At 41.9% G+C, this 25,232-nt stretch overlaps 2 protein-coding genes and 1 long non-coding RNA gene across 3 annotated transcripts in view; 1 reads left to right on the forward strand and 2 right to left on the reverse strand.

Moving 5' to 3' along the window:
• Positions 1-25,232, forward strand: part of LOC135278716 (uncharacterized) — a 133,711-nt gene that overhangs the window by 51,630 nt on the left and 56,849 nt on the right. The window lies entirely within an intron of this gene.
• On the reverse strand, positions 1,094-11,009 carry FETUB (fetuin B). Its single transcript, XM_064384937.1, has 7 exons — positions 10,788-11,009; positions 6,332-6,442; positions 4,874-4,961; positions 4,179-4,345; positions 3,236-3,349; positions 2,245-2,328; positions 1,094-1,772 (listed from the first exon to the last, which is right to left on the reverse strand). Exons 1-7 carry the CDS (start codon positions 11,007-11,009, stop codon positions 1,356-1,358), a joined length of 1,203 nt encoding a protein of 400 aa, XP_064241007.1. The 3' UTR covers positions 1,094-1,355.
• AHSG (alpha 2-HS glycoprotein) lies at positions 14,959-21,511 on the reverse strand. The gene is made up of 7 exons (XM_064384932.1): positions 21,244-21,511; positions 19,793-19,903; positions 18,572-18,656; positions 17,569-17,732; positions 17,171-17,284; positions 16,192-16,272; positions 14,959-15,352 (listed from the first exon to the last, which is right to left on the reverse strand). The coding sequence occupies exons 1-7, from the start codon at positions 21,445-21,447 to the stop codon at positions 15,077-15,079; spliced, it is 1,035 nt and encodes a 344-aa protein (XP_064241002.1). The 5' UTR covers positions 21,448-21,511; the 3' UTR covers positions 14,959-15,076.

A 25,232-nucleotide genomic window follows, 5' to 3' on the forward strand; every position in this document is an offset into this window, starting at 1 on the left:
CTTTAGTGAAATCGATTTTTCTTGGTTGCAGGCTGTCGAGTGTCCCTGTAGCTTTTATTATAAAGCAGTTAATATGACCTATCTCAAGAAAGAATTAGGCTGATTTTTTAAATCACTGTTTTTCCTGCACAGCAGCATCACTAGAGCATAACAATCTCAACAGCCTGGATGTGATTTTTCAGCAGTCAGAATTATGTGCAGAAGCTTCACATGTGTGTAGGCTCTTCCACATGCTTTAAGTGGGGTATGAAGCATTAAGAAAAAAAATAATCTTTCTTGAGATTATTCTATGGGAAATAAAAAAATAGGCTAAGCTCTTCACATTATAATTAAGATTACCAACAAAATAGCAAAACCTCACTAGCTTTTAACACTACCCAGTGCTGCAGGGCTGTTCCCTGTTCGTGCCCTGTCCCGTGCTGTGACCCTCTAAGGCTCTGAAAGCATCACTGCTCCAGGAGGGCTTGGTGCGGGGTGCCAGGCTCAGCACGCCGGGGCTGTTCCTTGGTGGCCTTGGGGACAGGCTCCTGGGCAGGGCTGGGGGAGGCCACTTTCCTCAGGAGCTGCTTAAAGCCGAGGCTGCAGCGTTTGTGCCCTGTCCGAGCTGCAGCTCCTGCTGCATCGCAGCCATGCCCGTGCCTGGCCCCAGATGCAGAGGCAGGTTCAGACCTGCAGATGCAGAGGCAGGTGCAGACCCACAGCCCAGTGGCCCTCACGCTGTCCGGTCACTGCAGACTTGCTGGGACACCGCTGGGCTGTGCCTGACTCGCTGCCATGCCCACCCCAGCCCCTGACCATGCCTTGCTAGCTCACGCTCAGGGCTGGCCCTCAGGCCTGCCTCCTGCCCCTGGCCTCACAGTGACCTGGCTCCTCCAGTGACCTGCCTTCCATCCCTGGGTGCGCCTGCTCGCCTCCCTCAGGCACCACAGGACAGGCCCTGCCCCACCAGCCTGGTTGTCACACTTGGCTCATCTCCCCATCCCTTGGGGAACTGCCATCCCTCTCTGGGCCCTGACTGATTTTGCTACAAGGATACTTTTTTCCTGATGTCTTTGGGCTGTCCCAGCCCTGCAAGTTCTCTTATCCTCCCCAGTTACCTTTCTTTCATGCCCTGCTTGATGGGGGGAATTCAAGAATTAAAAGCCAGACACTGTTGTTGGAAAATGCCTCTGTTAACTTTCTTTTGCCAATCTGTTCTTGTGCTTTCATAAGACTGAGGATGCCAAAGATGAAGACTGTAACAAAGTATTTATTGAAGGTGTTACACCTTGACTTGAAGGTGTTATACAACTTGACAACCGTGTTGCCATTTTGCTGTTTTTTTGTTGCAGGTAGTTGAGTTGCTTGGGTGCTGGCTAGGCTGTGGGAGGCTTTCTAGTTATCAGGGGATGGAGGATGCCTTCTGCCTGCTTTGCTTTTCCTGGACATGAATCTGATAGAGAAGGTTCTTCAGTAAAAGGGAGAATAACTGGTCCCGTGACTGGTTCGGTCAAGTCTGGTTTGTTTACTTGAGTCTTTTCTCCATCACACGTGTGGGCAAATCCTACAGCCTTAGGAGGAGCTGGCCTTCTGTCTTTATGTTCATTTTGACTTTCTCTAAGGCTATAGAAAGTGATATCCTCATTTGAAGGGGGTAGAATTTTAACCCAGCCCACTGTTTTTTCCAGGTGTGGGGAAAAATGATTGGCATCTGAAGGGGAAGCCTGTTGATCCTGCATGGATTTTCCAGGTGTCTGATTAGCTTCCTGGTTTTCCTCTTCAGTGGCAGGATCCTAAATAACAAAGAATAAGCATTATCTAAAATAAAGCAGTTCCAAATTCCCTCAGACATGAAGATTATCCTTCACACTAAGAATCTCTAGTCCTCCAAGACCAGCTACAGGGCAGAAGCTCAAATGATAAATGGATGTAACTACTTCTTGTGCCAGTGGAGATGGGTGCATGAAACTTGGGTAACTCCAGTAATATCCCCTTGCATTCCCTTTGTGATTTACAATTTCATTGTAGAGCATTCTGAACACATTCTGCAGGATTGTCTCTATACTCACTCTATTGCCTTTTTGTCCACCCAACAAAAGTCTGTTTTATCACAAGAGAGATTTCTCCCTGATCTGGCCTTATCACTTTCTTGAAGCACATCTTTGTGAATAAGGAAACTTAAAAATGGCTAGGCTTTCAAAAGTTCAATACTTGTTCTGTAAAGGAGTATTACTCTTGCAATATTAAGATTAGATTAAGAAATACCTGCTGTCTGTAGATTTCACAGGATATTGTGACAAACTGTTCCTCACGGCTGTTTACTACAGAGCCTTTGCAGAAACCGATTTTCTGTAAGAAGAAAATACAAGCATTTTTTCACATGGAGCCCTGATACTAAGCTCCTATCTTGTAAAATAAGTGATTATGAAAGGCTGAATAGTTATAGCTTCTAAGTGTATTTGTAGGGATAAACAGCTTGGGCAAATTTTTATTTTGGGATTGGCAACCTCACAAAGGCAGGCAGTGTTTTGATAAAGGCCTTGTGTTTGCAAAGGAGTGTTAGGTAACACAATAGCAAAACTAAGCTGACTACTTAAGGCCAAACTACAACAGCTTGCTTAAGTTCTCCTGCAGCAGAATATCCCTATGCAGGCAAGTTGTGTGTGGAACATAATATAATTTTCCACACAGAATCAATTTCATGCCATACTAGTGAAAGAAACCATGAAAAAAATGCTGTTTCTAGTAGTTGTGTATATATCTATGGGTATCATGGCTTGGATCTCATTTAAAATGCCTCTTGAAGTGTTACCTCATGTCAGCATGCCCATTTAGTCTTCCAATTTTTCTTACAATTTTTTCCTTTGTTCCTAAATGTTTTCCTTAGCTGACCTGATTGTAGTATGAATATACTCTTAATGCATTGCGAGTGATTTATTGTCTATGTCTGTTTCTGTGGAAGAAATTCTTTAGACTCATACACATTTTTTAAGGTGATATTTCTCCACCTTTTTCTGAATGGTATTTTTTGTTTTCTTTGCTTATGGACTTCTGAGAGTTCAGAACTTTTGCTGAAATGTTTCTCTGTTCTAAAGGAGTCTGTAGACTTGCAAGACACTATAGAGCTATGATCCATAAAAAGATGACTGTGGGTTTTGGTTCTTGTCTGCAAAGAGCCAAGGAGATAAATACTAAATATTTTCTGAGTAATGATAGTATCTGGAAAACCAGTGTTTATGCAAGGAAAAGTACTTACAGCTACTTCTGGTGGAAGTGGCTCGCACATCGAGATGTCAGCAACTGTTTCATCTTTGGAGCAAGATGTCTCCTGAACTAAAAACTCCACAAAATATGCAGGACCAATGACCCACTGTAAATGACAGACCAGTGGCAATTAGAACTTGTGCATGTGTCAGGAAGAATAAAGAATTTCTACTGACCTTGAAATATATTAAAAACTCCTGCTAGGTCTGGAAGGAACAGGTGATACTTGGGCATTACTGTTAGTTGTGTTACAGTGAATTTTTTTGCCAGTGCTGCTCTATTGCCTGGTCATTTTTTACCTCTTATATATGCACAATCTTAATAACTCATGGATTGGCATACTGGAAATCGGTTTCGATTTTGTCATGAGTTAGCATCCACATAGAACTACATAGCCAAAGACCCTCTTCAGTGTCTTGTTGACAATTTCTGGTTGTTTTAATTAACAGGATCATTTTACTATTTCTGAAATTTGGGTTAGAAAATGGAAGTGATTAAATAGTATACTGTAGTAATATCTGATGGTTTAGACAAAGAAGAAAAATCACTTTGCTATCTACACATACTGAATTTTAGAGAGACTAGGTAATACTGTGGTAAACAGAGAGGATTTAGCCATGAGATCATGAGCTCTCTGTTAGTCTAAAATTAGTTCTAAACCATGCTTATATTCATTCAGTGAATTACAGGTATGTATTGGAAGGTATGACTGTGCTTTATTAAATACTTTCTATTAGGGAATTGCAAATTCATGGTGGTGGAAGAAGAAAGAGTTAACAATGAAGCTTTTCTGAACTTTGGAGGCAAGTCTGTTCTTGACTTCTGCATTTCTTTTTGCAAGAAATGGAATCAGAGTCATGGATCATGAAGATCAGGAGTATTCTGAGTAGAAGGATTTTTGAGGGCTAAACCAAGTAGGATGAGCCTTGGCTTACCTGCATTGAAGCTCTTGTGACATTGAGGACAGAGAAGTAATGAGTTTGTTCACTCTCTCCATTGAACTTGGCAAGGCTTCGGGCAGCAGCCTCCAAGTATTCAGGCTTAGTTGGAGAATCATCAACTGGGCAGTCAGGACAAACTGACCAGATATATCTGCCTGGAACTTTTTATTGAAACACAACAGTGTTGTTAGACAAGACGTAACCACAAAAGCATGTTGAAATTGTAGGTCACTGTAAATACATCTATGCCCCCAACCCTGCCCACTTGTCCTCCACTCCCCAGGAATAAGACCATGTGGTCTGCACCCCTCAGTAATTTTGAATCTCTATGTATTTACAGACCCATGAAAATGTTGCAGTGGAGGCAGACACTGAAGGAAAAATTCAACCTATTGACAGTGGGCTTGCTGTTTTTCCTTGCCTTTCACAAACCCACAAAATTTTTTTGGTTCAGAGGGTAAAAGCCCATATAGAGGCTCTGCTGAATGTCCCAGAGGTTAAAACAGTTATTAATGAACTCTTTTGAGCTGCATTACCTCCCTGGCCTTATGATCACTGACTTGAGAAAATCAGGGCAGCTGAAGCTAATGGAGATACTGCAGTGTCATAATTACATTTAAAATTTAAAGTAATGCTATTTGGCAAAGAATTTTTCCAGTTCTCTTATAAAGAGTATGTTAAAGACATACCTGGTTGTAAAGTGCACTCATAAGTATTCAGATGAGCAATATTTCTTGCCTGATTAATATAGATAATTGCTTTGCATTGACCGTAAACCTAAAACAATATAAACATTTCAAAACAATTAATATTGCACCCTTTACTGATCATCTAGTACCTAGACAGAAGTGCTTCATTTTCTTCTTGCAATTATGGAATTCTTTTCAATACCAAAACCTTGTTAATACTCAAATGACAATGAAGCACATTTCCAAGCATCTCATTTAAAAATAAAAGGCCAGCTCATCTCCTGGTGTGATTTTGAGCTGTACAGATGCAATGCTTGACTGCTGGGCAGCCTGCCCAGGGCCACTCTTCTGGCAGCTGAGAAGTGCCCAAGCGTCACAGAGTGCCCCTGGGTCTCTGTCCTGGGCTGGGTCTATGTCTGGAACTCAGAGAGTTTAAACCCAGACATAATTCAGTGTCTGGATCCAGTCACCTGTCTTCCATCTTCTCCCTTTTCCCTATAATCATAGGGATAGTGGTAGGAAGGACCATAAATCAGTTTTGTGGCAGAGTAGGGTCATCCTTGCACACAAAAAAATTAGGATTATGGCCGAAAAAAATACTGGCCTATTAATATCCATTGTGCTTTTGTATTTAGGAGTTGAAAGTATATTCTCTGAGAGCTTCTTAGATATTCCTGCATGTGTGCTCAAGGCCTCTGGACATTTCTTGGCTTCACTGAAGCCCTATAAACCATATAGGCTTTGTGCCCTTTTCTGCTGAAAACACTGTAATGAGAAGTGAGCAGAATTCTTTTTATTTTTTCTAGTTTTTCATTGAAAAGTTAAAATTGATCGGCCTTAGAAGCAGTCCAGGAAAATTTAATCATAACTTCTTTATTTATATATATATGAACCTTTTTCCTTGTCATTCTTCATTTTCTAAGAGTTTTTTTCAGTTGTTCAGAGCAGTTTTGGTCACCTGTAGCAACAGTCTTGGGCCACTTTCTGTCTTTGCAGCTTATCTTGCTGAGCTTTCCTTTTTCTCCTATTTCAGTGCAATTTTTGCAAAGTTGTCAGAATAAAAGTGGAATTAAACTTAACCAAAAATCACATGTTGTATAAAAGTGTATTTCTTTTATTCCCTCCTTGACGGGCTGTCTTTAAAATAAACTCTTATAGGGTTGCTATAAAAAGTAAACCATTATTCTAAATAGTGTCCTAGCATGGCTATTTAGTTTGTTTTCTTTATTTGCTCTGGTCAAAAACTTTCTTTTAATTTTCACTTTTTAAAATAAATCTTACCAGTCTATAAACTGACTAGAAGGTACAGAGTAAAACTGTGGATATTATAAAATGGTCTTTGATTTTTTAGTGGGCTTTGTTGCCCACTAAAAATGCAAGTGTAGGGATTTTGCAGTCATCAGTAGTACCTGAGTAACTCATCATAGGTGAGCTTAAATAGAAAAATAAAATCCTTACGGTTGAATGAGCAGGTCTGGTGTTACAGTTCTTCCACAACTTTTTGCTGAGTACATGGCACTCAGTATCTACTACATCCAAGATGAGATAGAAGACAGAACCAGTGATCTCCTGAAAACAAGAAATAAAAGGGTCACATGCCAGTTTTGTATCAAACAAAGTAGGGACTCATAAAAAGTAGAGATGAAGAAATGGGAAACACACAGGTGGAATGCAGAGATGTCCTGAAAACTGAACACTCTCTGTGACAAAAGTGGCAAATCAGGTGAAATTCCACTCTTGTTAGAACAGGCTTGGTCATGCAGCTAGCCAGCTTTACATAAAGAACAGTCCTTTGGTCAGTTTTAGTCTTCTGTTTCTGGTACCAACCAGAACCCAAGAATAATGACTAAACATGTTGATGTTTTCACTGTCAACTGCATTTTATCATCAGATTTGAAAGGTAGGTTATTTTGCCTGAAATAAGAATGAGATTGTAAATACCACAACTAATAAAAACTGCTAACATGGAACATTCCCAGCAGGCATTAGGAAGAGAAATATCTTATTTCTTAGGGCAGTGCCATCTTCAAATGTGGATGCTCTGCACTTGCTGTAAAGAGGCAAAGGCTGTGTTGATAGAGAAGCTTCAATATTCTCTCAGCTGTCAGGGAGTCCTGTGAGAGACCTTGCAGAGTCACATGGATGTCTCAGACTCACTTAAAGCTTCAGTCTAGTGCTTGAGTTCTGACCTGTGCTTAAGTCCAGAAACCTTTATTCAGTTCACTGCAGCACAAAGCAATTCAGGCACATCTTTCCAGGCAAGAAGTACAAGGAAGGACTAAAAATACAGTTCTCTATATCTAGTGCTTGCATCACGTAGTGCAGGAAGATGAGCTGCTGCATGGTGCAGCTCCTCATTCTGCTTCCACAGTAGAGATGGGTAAGCACCTTTCCAGCATATTTATCAAGGATACAGCTTAGCTGGATCATGTTTTATTTATATCCTTAGTGGAAAGCTGGAAAGAGGGCAGCTGTCATTTATACAACCTAAAGAACTTAGATGTGAGTGTTAGCTACGTGTTTAGACTGAGATTATGTCTTTGCTGAAGGGGGAGAAAAACCAAACTGAATGACAGCAGTGTTCATTCATCCCTGCTTGACGCCATTGTGCAGAAAACAGTAAATGGGGCAAGAGACTTGTGGAAGTCTGGGGCCAATATCTGTATCATTTTGGCTTTAGTTTTGGCCTCTGTTTAACAGTGACTAAATACCAGTCCATAGGGCCTATGAAGCTGGAGTGCTGCTGAATTTTGTCTTCATACTGCTTAGAAAACCACAAAGTGGTGTCTGCTCTGGAGTTCTGAGCAGATTCAGAGATACAAACTACTCTGATCACACCTATGGAGATCTGAGGGATGGTGATTTTATGTGAGCTCTACCATGTATACTAGTAATACTAAACCCTTTAAATATGAAAGGGCAAAATGAAAATAAACATAAGGAATTATTAAATTGTTTTGTTACCATTGTCTCTTAGTTCTATTCTTGCATATACAACTTCTCATGCTTTCTGCTATTTTTTGCATTTTCATATTATCTTTTTCTTCCTAAGTCTTCTATAAAGTGATCTGGTAATGCCTTACACTGAGATCTCAGGGCTTGCTTACACTAATCCTGAGGTTTAATTATAAGTTTCATTTTGAAGGCTGTGGAAAGATCAAAAGTTATTTTGACAAAGAGTGACACTGAGGTGCAGCAGTGCTGTTTGTGCAGTGGTACAGCAATATCCCCACACCTGGCTGCAGAGATCCTTCTGTGGAAGGAACTAATAATAATTTTCTGTTTATGTACAGGATATTTAAATACCATGATGATAATTCTCTGTAATATGATAGCTAATACAGCTTAAATCAGTAAACACACAGTAAGACCAGTCAAAGAGTAATTGCTATTTGCTGAAAATGTGTTTTGGGGTAGTGCAGCATTTGGTAGAAGTTTGGAACTTTAAATATAACTTCTATAAGAAAAAAGCCATCACTAAGACTATCCACATGAAGGAGAAATAGCCAAGAAAAATATACATCTTTAAGGAGTCTTATATTTGGAATTGGTGACTTGAGCTTTCAAACTGGTTGACAAGGTATTCTGGAGGCAAAAGGACACAAATACCTCGTTAAAGAAATTTTCTTATAATCAAATATGTGTGGTGTTAGATGGGTTTCCTCAGCTGAATCATGAATATTGATTATAAAGAGTAGTGATCTTAGAAACACTAAATACATCTAGGGCAGACCAAACTGTATTTCTTGTTGCCTATAGGTCTCTTGTATAATGCCAGCTCTAATAAGCAGATAAGTTTATTACAAAATCTACACATCTTTTGGTCTACCTGCTTCTGTATGTATCGTTCTGCCCCAGGGAAAGGATAATTTGGGGCTTATTCAGAGCTCAACAGATCACTGAAGATTTAATCATCCTTATTTTAATTTTCATTACAAGACCGTTATGCAAAGGCCTTTTGATATCTGCTTAGTATTGAATAAAAAGTTGTCTATCTTTCCATTGCCAAAAAGATCCCTTCCTCAGCACTGCTGGTGCCAGGCTGCAATGTGTGCTGGGCAAGCCAGAGGAGATGTGGCAGCAGGGTGACCTGGTGCAAGAGAAAGAAATAAAATATTTTGGCATGTTTTGTAATTTTGGTTAAGTGCCCATCAGTGAAGTTAATCATGAGTATCTTGTATGAAAGCAAGCTCTGTCCTACTTGCATATAAGTTAATAGCAGATGGCTCATTAGTTTCAATTAGAGCAAAGCTGAACCACAGGTTGCTTAAGGGCAGATTTGAATTTGAAGTAACTTTGAAAATATTTTATCCTCAGTACTACTTAAGAAAGTGAGAGAAAGGACCACTGACTGGTGCGCAGGGAAAAAAAAACTTCTTAATTTTTTTGGAGAGGAATGGGAGGTGGCATAAGGTTGTTACTGTGCATGAACCCCTTGACATTGCTGACTGCTGCTTATGTACTCAGTCCCAGCAGCAGCAACCATGGGACAAAGGGCTTAAAATGTCTAGTTTGTTATTGCAATGTCTTGAAATACCTTATTTACATGATACAATAATAGATTTAAAAAAAAGAAATAATAAAAGTAAATAAGTAAATTAAACCTCCAGATGAAAAAAGTATGCTTGCTCTAAAGCAATAAGTTAAGTCTTTAGGAAATTTAGTGACAGACAAATCACAACCAAAGACCAAAATTCTCCAGTGTTGAGACATCTTTGGCACACACCTTTGGTGAAGGGAGAAGCAGGGAGATAACAGAGGTGGTTTACAGCATGTCTGCACCCACCATGCTGCACTCTAGGGTACTGATAGCGGGCTCTAATTATTGTCAATAGGAAATAGCCCCAGGAAGGAGTCTGAGTACCAAACTCTATGAAATAGCCCCAGGAAGGGGTCTGAGCACCTAACTCCCTGCCTGCTGATGTGGATTCTGGGCCAGCTCACCTGCATCACGTGGGAAAATTCTGAAGAGACCTGATCCAGTTGCTCAGTGGGCACATTCTGTCACCTGAGCAAGGCAATATAGAGAACACAGTGAACAAAACACAGCAGAGCATCTTTAGCTGTGAGATCTCGGGTTGCTGGAGTCCACAGTGTGTCTGCAGGAACCATGTCCTTGTAAGAGCAGCAGGAAGAGGTGTCATATCCTTGCCAGCACAGATCTTTAAGCATCTTGCAACAAGCCTAATTTTCTTTAGTGTTCAGAACTCAGCCTTTCAGGTAAGGTAAGCTTATGGGAAGTGAGCAGGCATTGCAGGGAATGCTAGCAGCAGGCTTCCATCGTGCCTAATCTGCTGCAGGCCCTTGTGAATTCATTCACATGTCCCTAGTTAGTGCCAATAGATTCAGTTATTGTAGCACAAAATTGTCATAAATTAAGCACACACAGAGAAATACAATACTTGAGGAAATGTGAGTGATATTCTGTAGGTATTTCCAGTGTATTTTTTGCCCTTGAACTGGTTTCAGGTTTCTTCTGGAGAATGAGTCATCTTTTAGAGGTCCGTAAAGGAATTCCTCGGTCCCAAGCAGGATGTGTTTACACCTGTTAGTGCTCATATCTTTTGTGCAAAACACACTATGACTTACTAGCCTTTGCACTCCAACTGCTCAAGGCAGTGGGAGGAAGGTGTAAAATGAAATTAAATCAGAGTAGTGGTGTTTCATATCAAATTTGAACTGATGCCTGGAGCCATTCCAAGGGCCTGCAGCAGAGAGTCATGACTGAGATTTGCTCTCTAATTGCCCACAGTGTGATGAAATTGTTTCTAGTCTGTGCATAAAGTTGACATGGCCTCTGGAGTCCTGTGAATAGAGCTCTGCGTTTGCCTTTGGAAATATTTCTTCATTCAAATAGATATTTCTGAGAAATAGACACAGGGAGGAACATATATTGAGCAAGAGGGTGACTTACCTGCGGCTGTTCTCGGGCGCTGGCAATCCTGTAGAGGCTGAGCACGTAGCCCTCCTCCCGGTCAGCGTTGATGTGGCGGAGAGCCAGGTCTGCAGCCTCCTCCACGGCGGCGTCATCGCAGCGGGGACAGAGCAGGGCAGCCCCTGCTCCTGGGGACGGAGGGGCAGCAGGGCAGGGGCACAGCACCTGCATGCCAAAGAGCATCCAAGCAAGCCAAACCATCCTGCTTAGAGAGCCGGTGCTGCAGATCAGGGTGGTCAGTCAGGATGGAGGGGCTGAGACATGAGTGAGATAACAGGCCTTTATAGTGAAGCTGTGTCTCTTTATAAACTTGTGCCCCCTTTTTATTGCATACTGACCATCACCTTTAAACCTACAGCTGCAACAGTAAACACTAAGTCAATGATTACAAGGTTTTACAGAAGTGTTGTTGCTCCCTCTGAGACCAGACAGCACTTTTTCCTTCTGGTTTTCCATCTCTAATTTGGACTTCACTGGGCAGATCATGCAGTTTTGACCTCATAGCAAGGGATAAGAATGCAAATACAAAGCTGCTTCCTTAAGAAACCAGATTTGCTTGAATAAATCTATGTGCAGAGCAGCTCTGGCTCCAGTTCTGTTCTGTCAGTGATCCAGTTTTTCTGCCAAATAAAATGAAGACAAGGGTCTCAGTAATTTGAACAGAAAATGGATAAATGCCACAAGGTTGACTGATTTTGCACTTTGTATTTGTTAAATGACAGTTTTAAACAAATATATTGACTCTATTATATGCATTCAGTTTGGTTGTGATAGAAAGCTCAGTTTGGATTCATTCTGTGAGCATTTCTACTCATCTGGATACCTACAGCTGAATGCTACCCCTTAGCCCTGGAGGCATTGACACCCCTCAAGGGTCATGGCAAATTCTTCCTGGAGAAACTTTAGTTTGAAATGACAGCAGTGTGCCTTGTGAATAACCTGTCAGGAACTCCATGCTGGAGACAAGGGGGAATAACTTTACAAGTAGCTTCTGTCTTGAAGATCTGGAGAAGTGACAGGGACCATTACTTGGGAGGATGCCAGTGAATGTCACTGGTTTTCTACTAAGGGGCAACTGCAGCATTTCACCTTGAAGGACACCAGAAGCTGGGTTACCATGTCCCTGGATCTCATTTTTTTGTCATGGGACCCTGTGATTGCACCTTTCTGCTGGAGGACACCAAGTACCTTTAGTTTTGAAAGTTCTATTGAATGAGGAAGAAAAAGTGCAAGTGAAGGGCATAATTGCCTCTTCAATACTACTGTGATGTTTGGAGTAGTTAAAGATTTCTATATTGTCACTTTTTTTATTGTCTGTGTAAAGAATCTTAGCCCAGAAGTGTTTAAAGCATCTGGGAGATGGCAGAATGTGTTCCAGGGAATGTCCATTGAAAGCTGGGATTATAGATACAGCCCGAAGACCTGCAGCAGCACTGGAGCTGAAACTCCTCTAAGACTTTTCTTGGTGGCAGAGGTGCAAAACCCTGATAGCAGGACAGAAGGGGCACATGGCTGCTAGAGTGAGCCCCTCTTGTGTTGGGTGAGGGATAATGCACAGTCTGTGTCCCAGAGGGATGGGATACAAGGGGTGAATGTTGGGAAACACTGCTGTAGCCATAGTACAGGAACCGCAGCAGCAGCAATGCAGACTCACTCCCATTGTTCCTTGTGCCTGGGGCTGCTTCCCCTGCAGCTAAAGGATAATAACTCATTTTCTTTATCCTTACAGTGCATGGCATTTCTATGGAGATGGGTGCCAGTTAGTACTGGCTGTGTCGGTGCTTCTTATAATAGGGGATTGTTATATCCCTGACTCTGTTCTTTGTACTCTTCCTCTGCCTGGAAAGGAAAAATTCCTCTGTTGAAGTGGCTGACCTCAAAACATGGGCACAGCTGGGAAATCCGAGCATGTTCAGCCAAAGCAGCACATGAAGTACATGAGCTTTTGCAAAACAGGGTCTGAAAAAGCTGAAAAACATTGTCAGCTAGTGATGCAGACCTGGCAAAACTCTTCATGCTGCATTTCAAGGCAGGGGGAATTTGTATTTCATCTACCACCATTTCATATGTCTCATTGCCCAGAGAATCAATTGTTAAATACTAACTCTGTTACTAAGGCCCAGGTGCATGAAAATGGGGCTATACTGGTGGGAGACAAAGTGATTGCTTCAAAGCAGTCATGGAAAACAGATCTGTAAGGGGGCACGATGTGTCCTTAAGAAGACAAGGGCTAAGGAGAAAGAAGAAGAGGTGCAGCTACCAAAATGGAATGCACAGAGAAAATTTGTTTCTTCCTGTTTTAGAAAACAAGGGATTAGTTTCACCAGGTATAGAAGAACATCTGTGAGTATGGAGCTTGCAGATGTTTCTGCTACATATCTTTGCTTTGTGTGGTTTGAAAAGGCAACAAGAAAATGCAGCATTTCTGGATTTCAGGGATCACCAGGGGTAGGGATCCCTTCTATAAACATTGTTTCTGCCATCAGAAAATTTTGTCTCTTCTATAAATTAGTTCCTATTTAATTATATAGAAGACAATATCTATCGTTTAGTAATGGTGATTCCTAGTTTTCAAAAGTCTCATGTATCTGGTGTCACAGTGATGCAAAACAGAATAATTGCAGTTTCATTAATCCTGTGCTCATGCAGTGAGATGGGAAGACCTCCTTACTGCATCTTACTGCATTAAGAGATTTCTACAGCTTAATACTAGCACTTTTTGAAGGAATGGCTGCCTGCAGGTTATACTGTAATCACTGCTCTACAGAGGAGCAAAAACTCCCTGAGCCACTGACTGGCTGTGGCTGGTGCAATTGCCCACAACACGCTTCCTGCAAAACTCAGCATTTGCTTGAAATGTGAGAGCAGCTACCTTCACAGGCAGAGCTTGCCCTCAGTGTGCTGCCATCACATTAGGCTGTGGTTTATAGAGTTTGATTTTCCTTTCCTTACACACCCAGCTGAAGCGCTGGTGCAAGTGCCGATGACTTTTCCCTTCCCCATTGATAGAGCAGAGCAGACCCTCTCTGTATTGTGAGCTGTTGCACTATCACCAAGAGCAAGTGTTAGTTGTGTTGCTTACTGAGTACTGGATGGTTGTAACTAGGAGAACAGGACAGGTTATTTGAAAGAGTTCAGAAATGACATGTGTTCTGCAATTTTTTGCTGCCTGCATGATAATTATCTTGTAGCAAGTGCTGTTCCTGGTTAAACATTCATGACTGTCTTTGAGACTGTTCCCCAGGGCCTGCAGAATTCCAGTCTGGCTGGCAGTAAAGATCCTTCTGGCCCCAGCCCCTTATTAATTCTCTACCTAGAATAGATTCTGCCTCTAACATGTGCCAGAAATTCAGGGAAGATTTGACTGCTAGGACAATGGTAAATTGCCATCATTGTCAGGGTCCTGTTATATGAGATACATGCCCGTCATATATTTTTTATTCCCTTGAATTGGTATTTCCTCATATGCACACAGACCATGCAGGATCCCACGATTGTACTGCACCTGTGTGTCTGTTGGAACACAGACAAGACACATGTATTTGGCTGCAGGGATTGATGCTTTCAGCCTGCCAGCAATGAGTGTCCTGACTCTCTGTTCTTTTCATAGATATGGATGCTCTTGTGCCATGTCCAAAAGTTTTGAGGCACTTCTGGTGGATATCAAAAATAGGCACATGGTAGGAAACATTATAGGTGGAAGGGAAAAGTACTTTTTTCCTGCCACTTCTTTAGTGCTATTGGTGTGTGATCAAAAGGGAGGACTGACCTGATTTTCTGCAGTGCTCAGCACCCACACATCCCAGTGAAGCTGATGAGAAGTGCAGGAGCTTAGTGTTTTTGAAATCAAGCCCAGAATATGACTCATAATGCTGTGAAGGAGATACTTGACAACTAAATGAAAATATATACGGATAGAAGGTAGCAAAGCTTTGAACATTTTATTGTGAACTACCCTTTTGGGTGGTGTTTCTATCACAAAGCTACAACTGTTGTATAGCTCTTACAACAGTTTCACTGAAACAATATTTTCTGTATTTTAGCTAGAGAATCCCTGTATGTAAAGTAAACTACTGCTATATGTTGTAATCATCTATATTTTGGAGCAGGCCTTTGCAAGACCCTGACCATGGCTCTGCCCTCTGGAGGGTAAAACTCATTCAGGCTCAGAGTCAAGTGTTCTCACCTATTTGTAGTCGATGCTGTGGTCTGTGTGTTGCTGTTGCACTGATCCCTCAGTTTGGCTGCCTTGCATTCTGAAACACAGCCTAGATATCGAAATGGCGAATCTTCCCAGGGCAGGGAGGAGGAGGAGGCACAAAGCCAACTGGACGAGGTACTTTGTCATGCTGAGCAGCCTCTGCAACTGCTCTCTTTGTTACTGATTTTGCTGAGAGCATGGAACGCAAAATTTCTGAAGAGCTGGATTCAGATGCAACAGGGTTATTGTGGAAAAGCCCAAGATTGTGGTTTGTGACGCCTACAGCACTGGGTGCCAGTCCTGCTGATGTGTCTTGACCTGGATGAGCATAGGTAACTCCAGGCTGGAAAAGAAAAACAGGTCATGTTGGTTTTCAGTGATCTGGGGCTTGTGATGTACAGGTAATTGATACCTGACTAGGTACCCTGCTCCTAAAAGCTGTAGGCCTGTAACCCAGGTTCAAATGCTCCTGACTATCACAGAAGTCTGATTTGCATTGGAACACATGCACAGGAACCCAGGAACACATTTTTTATAGCCAATGAATCATTAGGACCAAATTCTGTGCTATATGATCTTTCAGGGCCACCTGCACAGCTGGTGAAACATTCAAGACCAGCTGTCTCATTTTCTCTTTCATATACCTCCCAGACAGCTAATTACTGTTGAGTTACCAAGAGCTGTTGTCCATAGGAAGCATTCAACCACCACCTAGTCCTCCTGAGACCAAATGTGGTCTAAAATACCTGGAGAGTACCAGGTCAGGTGCACATTTCCCTCCCCTTGCCACAGCAGTGCAGGACAAGGTCCCTGAATTCAGTCATGTCTAAGGACTAAAAGCCTCCAGCCTGACAATGCTGATTTCTGCTTTACATTTATCTACCCCATCCCTTTAGCTGAGCAGAGTTTGGTTCCCTTTGCCCTGCTGGACATGTGAATCTCCCAGATGGCCAAGAGGGAAAATTGTGTCAAGCATGGATGGCAGATATGACTTAATTCCCAGCACAGAAATCCATAGGGTAATCAGGAGCTACCTTATCTTGACTTTTAGGATACAAACTTAAGTTATCACAGGTGGCTAATGCAGGCTACAGTGAAAGAAGTAAACTCAAGATGATGCCTTGTAACAGCACCAGTAGGCTAGAATACCCAGGAAAGCAAGGGAATATCTGGAGCTGGTACCTGATGTCCATACAACTGGCAGTCCACCTGAAGGTCTTGTGAGGGACTTTTTACCATCACTGCTGTGCAGAAACCAAAATTCTGGCAAAGCAGAACATAGTCAAGAGAAAATAGTTAGAAAATAGAGGGAGGCTGCATTTTAATTTCAGCACATTTAGAAATGGCAACTTGTTCTCATGTTTTATCTGAGCAGTAGAGTGCTTGCTTTTTAGCCTGCCGGGCTCAAAAAAATAAAGCTCTTTAAATGCATAAGCAACAAATAAGGGAAACTCCTGTGTTCTTCTATAGTAAGATCCTTTGTATGTCTGGATATGAGGGAGGGAAAGAATATATAAGAATCTAGGTAAAGAGCTCCACCCCCTAGAACTGCTTAGGACTCAGTTTCATCAGAAACACGCATTTTAACGTAGTAAAGTATACAGTATAATCTCAAAAGCATATCTATCAAAACTGAGTGCATCGGAATTGTAGGAGGAGGAAACAGTCTGCTGGTGGGGTTTTTTTGGGTTTTTTTGGGGTGTTTTTGTTTGTTTTTGTTTGTTTGTTTGTTTGTTTTTGGGGTTTTTTTTGTTTTTGTTTGGGGGTTTTTTTGTTTTTTTTGTTTTTTTTTTTTTTTGTTTTTTTTTTATGTGACTGTGTACTGTCCAGTACAAAGAGCCTGATTTTCTCAGGCGCTCACTTTAAGAATAAACAATAATATATAGTCTATTCATTAAAAATATTCTGTCTCTGGTGCTCAAGCCTTTTTCAAATGTATTCAAAGCCATTAGAATTCAGTCCAGGTACCTCAGAGAAAAGAGAAAGGTGTGATATAGCTTTAAGAATGATATACTGAAAAACATATCATGAAGCTACACATCTCTTGCCCTTTGATCCCCACAGGGGTCTATTCCTGCTCCAGTGCAAGCACATCCCAGCATGATGCTGCTTTTCCACCCCGGGGCTGGGGAGGCTGGGGCTGATGTGCTGCCATACTCACAGACTGATCCTCGGGCAGCAGCTGACAAGCCCCCGCGTTGGCTTTGGCTTCTTCTGCAGAGCAGTTCGTGGCACCCACGGCAAACTCAGCAACAACAACGTGCCCTGGGTGATACTGATAAAACAGGAAAGATGTTTGACTGACTTTGCACTCAGAAACTGCAGAGCTGCTGAGAAAAGATAAAAGGCAAATGTTGTGGCTTCATCTCCCACTGGAGTGAAAGGGAATCCTGTGGCTAAAATGACACATAATAGTTGGGAAATTAAAAGCAAATCAGGAGGGCGAATTAGAGCAAGCAAATAGTGTCTGTTTGCAAACATAACTAGGTAGCAGTGCACAATTACTGTACATGAAATATTATGTTTATATGAAAGGCTAGACATAGCTGTAGAAATTACCTGTATTTTGGCTCTTCCGATCTCGAGCAGTCTGAGGTAAGAATCGGTGGTTTTGCTGTTGTAGTCATTGAGAGCAGCTGACACTGTTTCCAACACCTCTGTGTCGTTCATTCTTGCCAGCAGTGGACAGTCAGGGCAGACTTTAAGAATGTCTTCAGTGGAGTCTGCAGGAGGAACAGAGCATGTTTTGATCAGATTGTAAATTGTTTAAAAAGGCATTATAGGCCTATTCAGTAACACAAAGCACTGTTTAAAATCCTGTCCCAAATTAAAGTGGAAGGAATTTTTCCAGTGCAGGCTATAGATGGCAGTGTGTCACACGACTTGGCCATTCAGATCTTTCTGCAAGGAAGAGTGCTGTGGACTTCAGTAGCACATTTTATATGTTCTTACTCAGTTTTTAGAAAATTTTCTTTCTGGAAACCTCTCTATGATACCAGTGAAAAGGTGCTTCAGCTCACACAAGGAATGGTAGAAAAATGAAGATATTTTACCTCACTGGAGTGTGTTTGTGTTTGTTATTTCAGTCATCAGTTTTGACAGTAGTACTGAAGACATCTCGTACAGTGCAAAGAGATCTCACACTGAGCAGGCAGAATAGACATTCTGCTTTCCCATGGCAGTATTGAAAATGCTGGATTTAGTAAAGAAGCTGCATCTGCCAATGGGACTCTGATGACCAACAAGTGCAAGTAAACTCAGATCAGCAAGGAATCAAATTCTTAAGGTTAAACTGCTAGCTGAAAAGACTCAAATCTGGGACCTGCTCCCCAGTTAGTCTTACAGTATCTTAGTTGTCACAGTAAAGAGAAGCAAAGAGAAACAGTGGTTTGTAAGGGAATTAAACCAGAAAAGGGGGCTGGATTTAGAAAACCCATTAACGGTTGTCCTTTATGCCATATTTATACCCAGCAGTTTAGAATCAGAAAAGCCACTGAACTGTAACCACTGCTATAAAAATACACCAGCCTCTAGATTCAAACCTACAGAACAAAGCCTTTACCTGCATGTGAGTGGCATTTGCTAGCAAGTACAGATAATGTCCCATCCACCTTCTGCATTTTAACATCACAGTCACCCTCAACTGCCTAGAGAGAGACAAAAATCAAAGGATTACATTGTTGGATTTTCTGATAAAGGGCCACTAAATTCAAAAGAACAGATCCTGGCTGACCATTCCTGACAACATCGGTCTGATGGCAAAGGCACTGCTAGGCATGTCCTGATGTCTGTGATTTTGTAAAAGGCAGATCAGAGCTACAAAATCTGGATCCAAATCTGGATTTCAAAAGTATCAAAAGTACCAGGGTAGCAAGATTGTGGACATTTAGTACAGGTTTGTCTCTCATATAGAGGAAAGAATATGAATACTTATGAATTAAGACCTTCCACAGAGCTCTTTGATAACATTCTCACTAATCTCAGCTGGTCAGTGGCCATGGTAACAGCAGAGTGTGCTGCCTTGTGTGAGCAACATGATCCAGCAGGGAGGAGATGTCAAAGGCAAAGCTGGAGTCACTGGGAAGAGGGAACAGTTAGAGTTACCTCCCCCCCGATGGAAAATAGAATCTGAGCCCTGATGAATACAGGGGTAGATCATGATTCATATTTAGTGAGCTCTGTGAATTGGGCCCCATTCTAGAAACAGCAGGCTCAGACAACATTTCCACTGCTTTGGTCAGGAAAGCGTCTCACAGCTGGATCACACTTGCATAAGAACAAAATATCTGAGGCCAGTAAATTCCAGCTGAGCACTACTTCAAAGGCAGAGCCCTATCTGAAGGGAATAGCTCATCTGCAGTTGTAACTAGGAAGAGAAGGCTTGGTGGAACTGCACCAGGTAACAACCCACACGTAGCCAAGGGAAGGGTATTTCTGCACAGATTGACAGCCTGCCCTGTCTGTGGTTTGCAGTGAGGCAGTGACATCTGGGCTGACTGAATGTGGAGCTCCTAAAGCAGGCCCCATGGCATTCATGGACTGTGTGTGGGATGTTATGTTGGCAGAGATCTGTCCTCTTCAGATAACAGGACATGAAAGGAATCCAGGAGTGAAGTCCTTCCTGACATGAAGGCAGTGAAGTCAGCGAGGAGGTTACAAGTGGGGGTGGTTATAGGCTGTTACAGGGATATGACATTTGCTTGGGAATCTGGTGATAGCCTGACCTCTGGAGGCACATTGAACATGCACCTTTGGACCCTGCTGGTAGTGTTCAGGTACTCACATGCTCTGCAAAGCTCCTCACTGTGCAATTTGCAAGAGGTGTAGGGCTGAGAATAGGGCACTTGGTCTCCAGTAAGTCAAGTTCAAGAAATATTAAGTCATTATTTGGCCCCTGAAAGGAAAAAAATAAACCATTGGAATTGATGTAATTTCTTCACAAAACATCACCAGATTTCTTCCCTGGGGCTGCACTTCCTCTGTTGCTGACTATCATGGGTAGCTCCAAGTATACACCAGAGTAAATGAAAAGGTCCTCACTTTTAACTTTATAAAAAAACAGCACTCCAAATCTGGAGTAAGTCAAGATAATCACACTGAGTTTATTCCAGCTAATAAGGAACAGGCTCATAAATTTGGCAAAGTCAAGTTTGTATGTAGTGAGTCAGTTCTCTTAAGTTAATTTTATTTTTCTGGGTAGTTTTAAAAAGTCAACAGCTTTCTTTTTGATGAAAAAACTTCATGTTTCTATAAGTAGATACCAAACAAACACCAGTGAACATTGACCTGTCTTCCTTAGTCCATTTGAATTACACTGAAGTGCTCCAGTTCCTTTGCATCTGTAACACAGGACACAGTTCCTTGGGTTCCCTAGGTAGGTCCAACATTGATTCTGATGCTCAAGTCATGAGTGGTTCCATTTAAACCAATTAAGTCATTTTAGCGTAAAAGCATTAATATGAGCAAAGCAGTGTCACCAGTGTTTTTGTATGGGTAACTCTGCACGCACTTCTAATCTCATTTATGTCTGTTACAGTCTTTTCTAAATGTATCTTTTGGTATCTTCTCTTTCATAACAAGTAGAAAACTGCCATGGAGTTTCACTCATGTCTATCACTCTTGTCATGTTTTCACTCATGGAACTGTTTTCCATGTTTTAAGAGAATCAAAGGTTCTAAATTTGCACATACATTGTATTAATGACCTTTTCTATGGCTTGTCTATATGCCTACAATGATGGCAATAGATCTTAGGGAAAATAAGCCACTGTTATTTCCATTTAGACCCCTTGGCAGCTCAATGGGACATTAGGTAAAATTAATGCCTACTACAAAATCACAAATAGCATGGAGCTTTGATAGGTATGTGTTTAGCCAATAAGTAATTACCTGCATCTCAAAGATTATCCTCAGTTTTTCTCCAGATTAGCTACTGGGTTCACAAATCAGCACCTAGAATGATCTGCCCTAGCAAATGTGCTGTGTGTGTAACCCGAGCTCTTTCTAGCATTGTACAAAAACGTCTGAACATTTCTCTCTCCCCCTCTGTTCTGCTCTTTGAGAGCTACATTCCAGTGACCTGGATTCTCCACTGCTACCAGGTGTCCTTGCCCCATTTAAATCAACAGAGCCATGCTGATTTCCCCATGTAAGGATACAGCCCTTGCAGGCCCTTGGTGATTTCCAAGCATCCCAGGTGAACACAGTGCTCTGCCTGTTCTGCCTCCTCACTTACCTGGGGTACCACGCGGATATCCTCGATTCTGTTTAAGGCAAACTTGTATCCATGATGACTGTGGCCATTAATATAATTCACAGCAACTTCAGCTGCTGCTTCAGATTCTGGGTCATCACAGCCCAAGGGAGCAGGGGGAGCTGCTGGTACAGCTTTGTGAATTGGAAGCTGAACAAGCAGTATTAAAGCTACTAGTGCCTTCATGGCACCTGAGGAAAACTGATCCCTTTCAGAAATAAAGATCTAAGAATACAGCTCAGATGGTAGCCAGGTAGCGAGAGCTGGGGCCTCATTTATATAGTACATACCTCAGATTTACATGAGCACACGCCTGATATTTGTCCCAGTTCCAAGAAGCATTGCAAACAACAAAAGAGAAAAGTAAATGTTAGGACATCAAGCTGACTGATTAATTTTGGCCAAAGTAAATTTTATCAGGTAGGATATTGCGAAGTCTGCTAAAGCAGCTTAAGAAGAAAGCGTCAGCAAAAATGTAGCACAATTTTTAGACACTTCTACCAACCAAATACTGTCCATGTAAGAGGAATGTGATCCCTTCTGTTAAATGTGTAGAGATGCTAGTGCTAATTAAGCTTTCTTGTAAACAGGACACATTCTGTTGGGGCCCAAATCTCACCAGACACCAATGTAAATTGTGAGATCAGTAGCATGATAATTTAGAAAATGGAATTTTAAGTAGTTTTAAGGACCACATTCAACAGCAAATGTAATTGAATAGCAACTTTTGCTACTGAATTATTTGGAATAGTAAATGAGGCATAGTTCCTAAATCCTTTGCATCAGCTCTTTCTTTCTCTGAATAATCTGAATATGTCCAATAGTTCTTGGAGTTTTATTTTGCAAAGCAGACATCTTGTAGGAATGTTTCTGGAATATGTTGTACAGATTTGAGGATTTGGCAGAAGATCCTAAAGAGCACAAAGTGTTTTAAGGAGGATAAAAAGGAAAATTAGCTGCTTAAATGCTTAGGAATTCTGGATCCAGTCTTATATTTACATTCACGGTGTATATATTTACAAAAGAGTAACAGGATAAAAAAATAATCTTTGTAGCAGAATAAAGCATCTATGATGTGTCCAGCATTTACAATCTTTAATTTAAGGTGAGATTACTTTGGCTAGATAGGTTCTAGCTGGACAGTCTGGCTCAATCAATAGAAATGGTTTTTCTGCAGGAGTTTCAGAGCAGGTTTCTACCATTCATGCTAGGACAGCAATCAGGCTGCAGAACAGTAAAGGTCTCTTTTGGCTTTAACACATCTGAACCTCTGTTTGTCATTTTTAGAGTTGAGGAACTAGCTGCAGATTTGAGATGAATAGAAGGACTTTGGCATAGTTAGAAATTTATTTTTTTTTTACTTTAGATAATGAGTATTTCTCCTCAGCTTACATGATAGTGTGAGAGAGGCTAAAAGTTTTGGGGAAAGAAGCAGTCTTGAGTCATGCCTCTCTCTCCTAGAATCTGTGAATACAGGAAGCACTATAAATAGCAATGGTTCAGTTGGACAGATTACGTGATAAAGGAGAATGGGAAGAGACTAAAAAGATTGGATTATTTGATTAAGTTCTGTGGCATGAGGTGTATTTTGGATGCTAGGATTTGCAAATTGAAGAGATTCATGAAGAAAATAAAGACTTTTTCTCTCTATCACATTAAAAAGTTGGTCTGAGCATGATTTGTTTCTTTTCCATTACTTGAAGCGGGGGTTTTTTGGCATTTGTTCTGTTGTGTGTATGATAATTTTTTCCTGACTTTGGCCTGCAACAATTAAAGAATGAAGGTTTAGTGTTCCTTGTGGGCATCTTTTGAATCACAGCAAATTTATTTAGAAAGATAGTATTTTACTCTTTATTGTTAATGCACAGTTCAGTTTCTAACCTGTAAATCTTTTCATTCCCCTTTTCCTTTTTTTTTGGTCTGAAACATTGAGATGAACTTCCACCAGGTTCAGACTGAAATTGTTTTTCACCTGAGTGACATATAATTGTCCCAGTGAAGGACTTAAAATATTATTTGTAAATTTTCTGTGGTCATTACTCAGTTTCTTAGATTGCATTTTTCTAATTAGAATTGCAAATATTGTAGGATGTATAACATTTCTGCAGTCAAGCTCTGCATATTCCTAAATGTAATATATAACCCAGTTCAGTCAACTTCAGGTTCCAGTTTCAAAGAACAACTTAAAACCTCAAATAGCAAACAGGATTTATTATCTTCTTTCTTCCCTCTTCATTGTCAGTCACATTCCGTATTCCATTTACCAAGCAGGGCAAAAAGGAAATACTTTGAAGCCTGCTGTACCTCTCCTTAGTTTCTCTATAGCTTACTCAAGCCCTTCCCCTCTTGGTGACTGTGTGAACTTCCTTTGTGGGCATACAGAGGATGAGAAATGTGCCCACACGATTATTAATGCTCAGTGCAATGTGGAATCTTGGCAGTTCGGGGTGACTTGTGATATGTGTGAGGAAATTTGTGTTTGGTTTTCATGTTTGCGACAGGAGTTTAAAAATACAATCAGGTAGTTTGAGTACAGGAAATATGACAAAGGAGCCTTTCACCTTTTGGGTTCAGACTGACACACATCTGTCTGATTATTACCTCTGAAGGTGGGATTGCTGGTGTCAGCTCCCTGCAGGCCTGTGGCCCACCACAACTGTCCTTTTTACAGCACCCTCACTGAAGAGGCAATAATTGCAGAGATAACTTCTCACTGAACTCAGGGCAGATCTATTCTCTCTCTTTCATTGTCCTGTATTTGCAGTAGTGGCTGGAAATAGTTCTTGCAGCACAAGAAAGTGACCTGGATGCCAAGGGCTCCTGCACAAGAGGTGACATCTCAACCCCATTGAAGTGAGCAAGTCTTTCACAGGATAGCAGTGTCACAGAAGGATTGACTTTGGAAAGGACATCTGGGGGTCACCTTGTGCAACCCCACTGCACAGGTAGGGAGGGCCACCTGGAAACAGTCACCCAGAACGACGTCCAGATGGCTTTTGATTATCTCCAAGGAAGGAGACTCCACAACCTGTCTGGGTAACCTGTGCCCATGCTTGGTCACCCCCACAGTCAGGTGATTCCTGATGTTCAGATAGAACCTCCTATTTCAGTCTGTGCTCATTTCCCCTGGTCCTGTCACAGAATACCACTGACAAGAGTCTTGCTCCATCCCTTTGCACCCTCCCTTTTGGTATTTATACCCAAGCCCATTTATCAAGCCCTTCCAAGCCTTCTCTGCGCCAGGCAGTCCCAGCTCTCTCAGCCTTTCCTCACAAGAGATGCTCCAGTGCTCTAGTTACCTTTGTGGCCTTTTGCCACACTGTCTCCAGTATGTCCCTGTCCCTTCTGTATTGAGGAGCCCAGGACTGGGCACAGAAGCCAGGTGTGACCTCACCAGTGCTGAATACAGGGGAAGGAGCAGCTCCCTGAAGCTGCTGGCAGTGCTTTGCCCAGTGCAGCTCAGGGTTCTGTGCAGCAAGGGAACAACATTGGCTCAGCTCGGTGCCTGCCAGGACCCCCAGGTTCTTTTCTGCAAAGCTGCTTTCCAGCTAGGTGGTGCTTTCCAGCATATTTTCCTACATGTGCTGCCCTGGGGCAGGATTTCAGAGCTCTCTGGACTTTGTGAGGCTCCTGTCAGCCAGTTCTGCAGCCTGCCATGGTCCCTCTCAATGACAACATGACCCTGTGGCACACCAGTCTCTTCTCCCAGCTTTGCTCCTCATCCAGATCACTGCTGGTGTCCAACAGGACTGGACCCCAGTATTTCTCCCTGCAGCTTGCTGGCCTCCATCTCGACTTTGTGCCACCATCAGCCCCTCCAGGCCCAGCTCTTCAGCCAGTTTCCAATCCATCTCAATCCACCTTTCACACCAGTGGTGTGAGACTTTGGCCCTGGTGAATTAGGTTGCCTGAGAGACTTGACAAGGCTTCACTGCAATGGAAGCAGAATGAGCTGGGTTTACTGCCCTTGT

The sequence above is a fragment of the Passer domesticus genome, chromosome 11 (assembly GCF_036417665.1).
Source record: "Passer domesticus isolate bPasDom1 chromosome 11, bPasDom1.hap1, whole genome shotgun sequence".
NCBI classification, from domain to species: Eukaryota; Metazoa; Chordata; class Aves; order Passeriformes; family Passeridae; genus Passer; species Passer domesticus.

Excerpts from the sequence above, each read along its gene's own strand:
- FETUB (XM_064384937.1), bottom strand. The coding sequence starts at position 11,009 with ATGGTTTGGCTTGCTTGGATGCTCTTTGGCATGCAGGTGCTGTGCCCC. Across the intron at positions 2,329-3,235 it reads CACTTCCACCAGAAGTAGCT|AAAATCGGTTTCTGCAAAGG; the intron begins GTAAGTACTTTT and ends TTCTTCTTACAG. Across the intron at positions 1,773-2,244 it reads GTGAAATCTACAGACAGCAG|GATCCTGCCACTGAAGAGGA; the intron begins GTATTTCTTAAT and ends TTTGTTATTTAG.
- AHSG (XM_064384932.1), bottom strand. The coding sequence starts at position 21,447 with ATGAAGGCACTAGTAGCTTTAATACTGCTTGTTCAGCTTCCAATTCAC. Across the intron at positions 17,285-17,568 it reads TCGGAAGAGCCAAAATACAG|TATCACCCAGGGCACGTTGT; the intron begins GTAATTTCTACA and ends CTGTTTTATCAG. Across the intron at positions 16,273-17,170 it reads TGCTGCCCGAGGATCAGTCT|AATTTTGGTTTCTGCACAGC; the intron begins GTGAGTATGGCA and ends CTGCTTTGCCAG.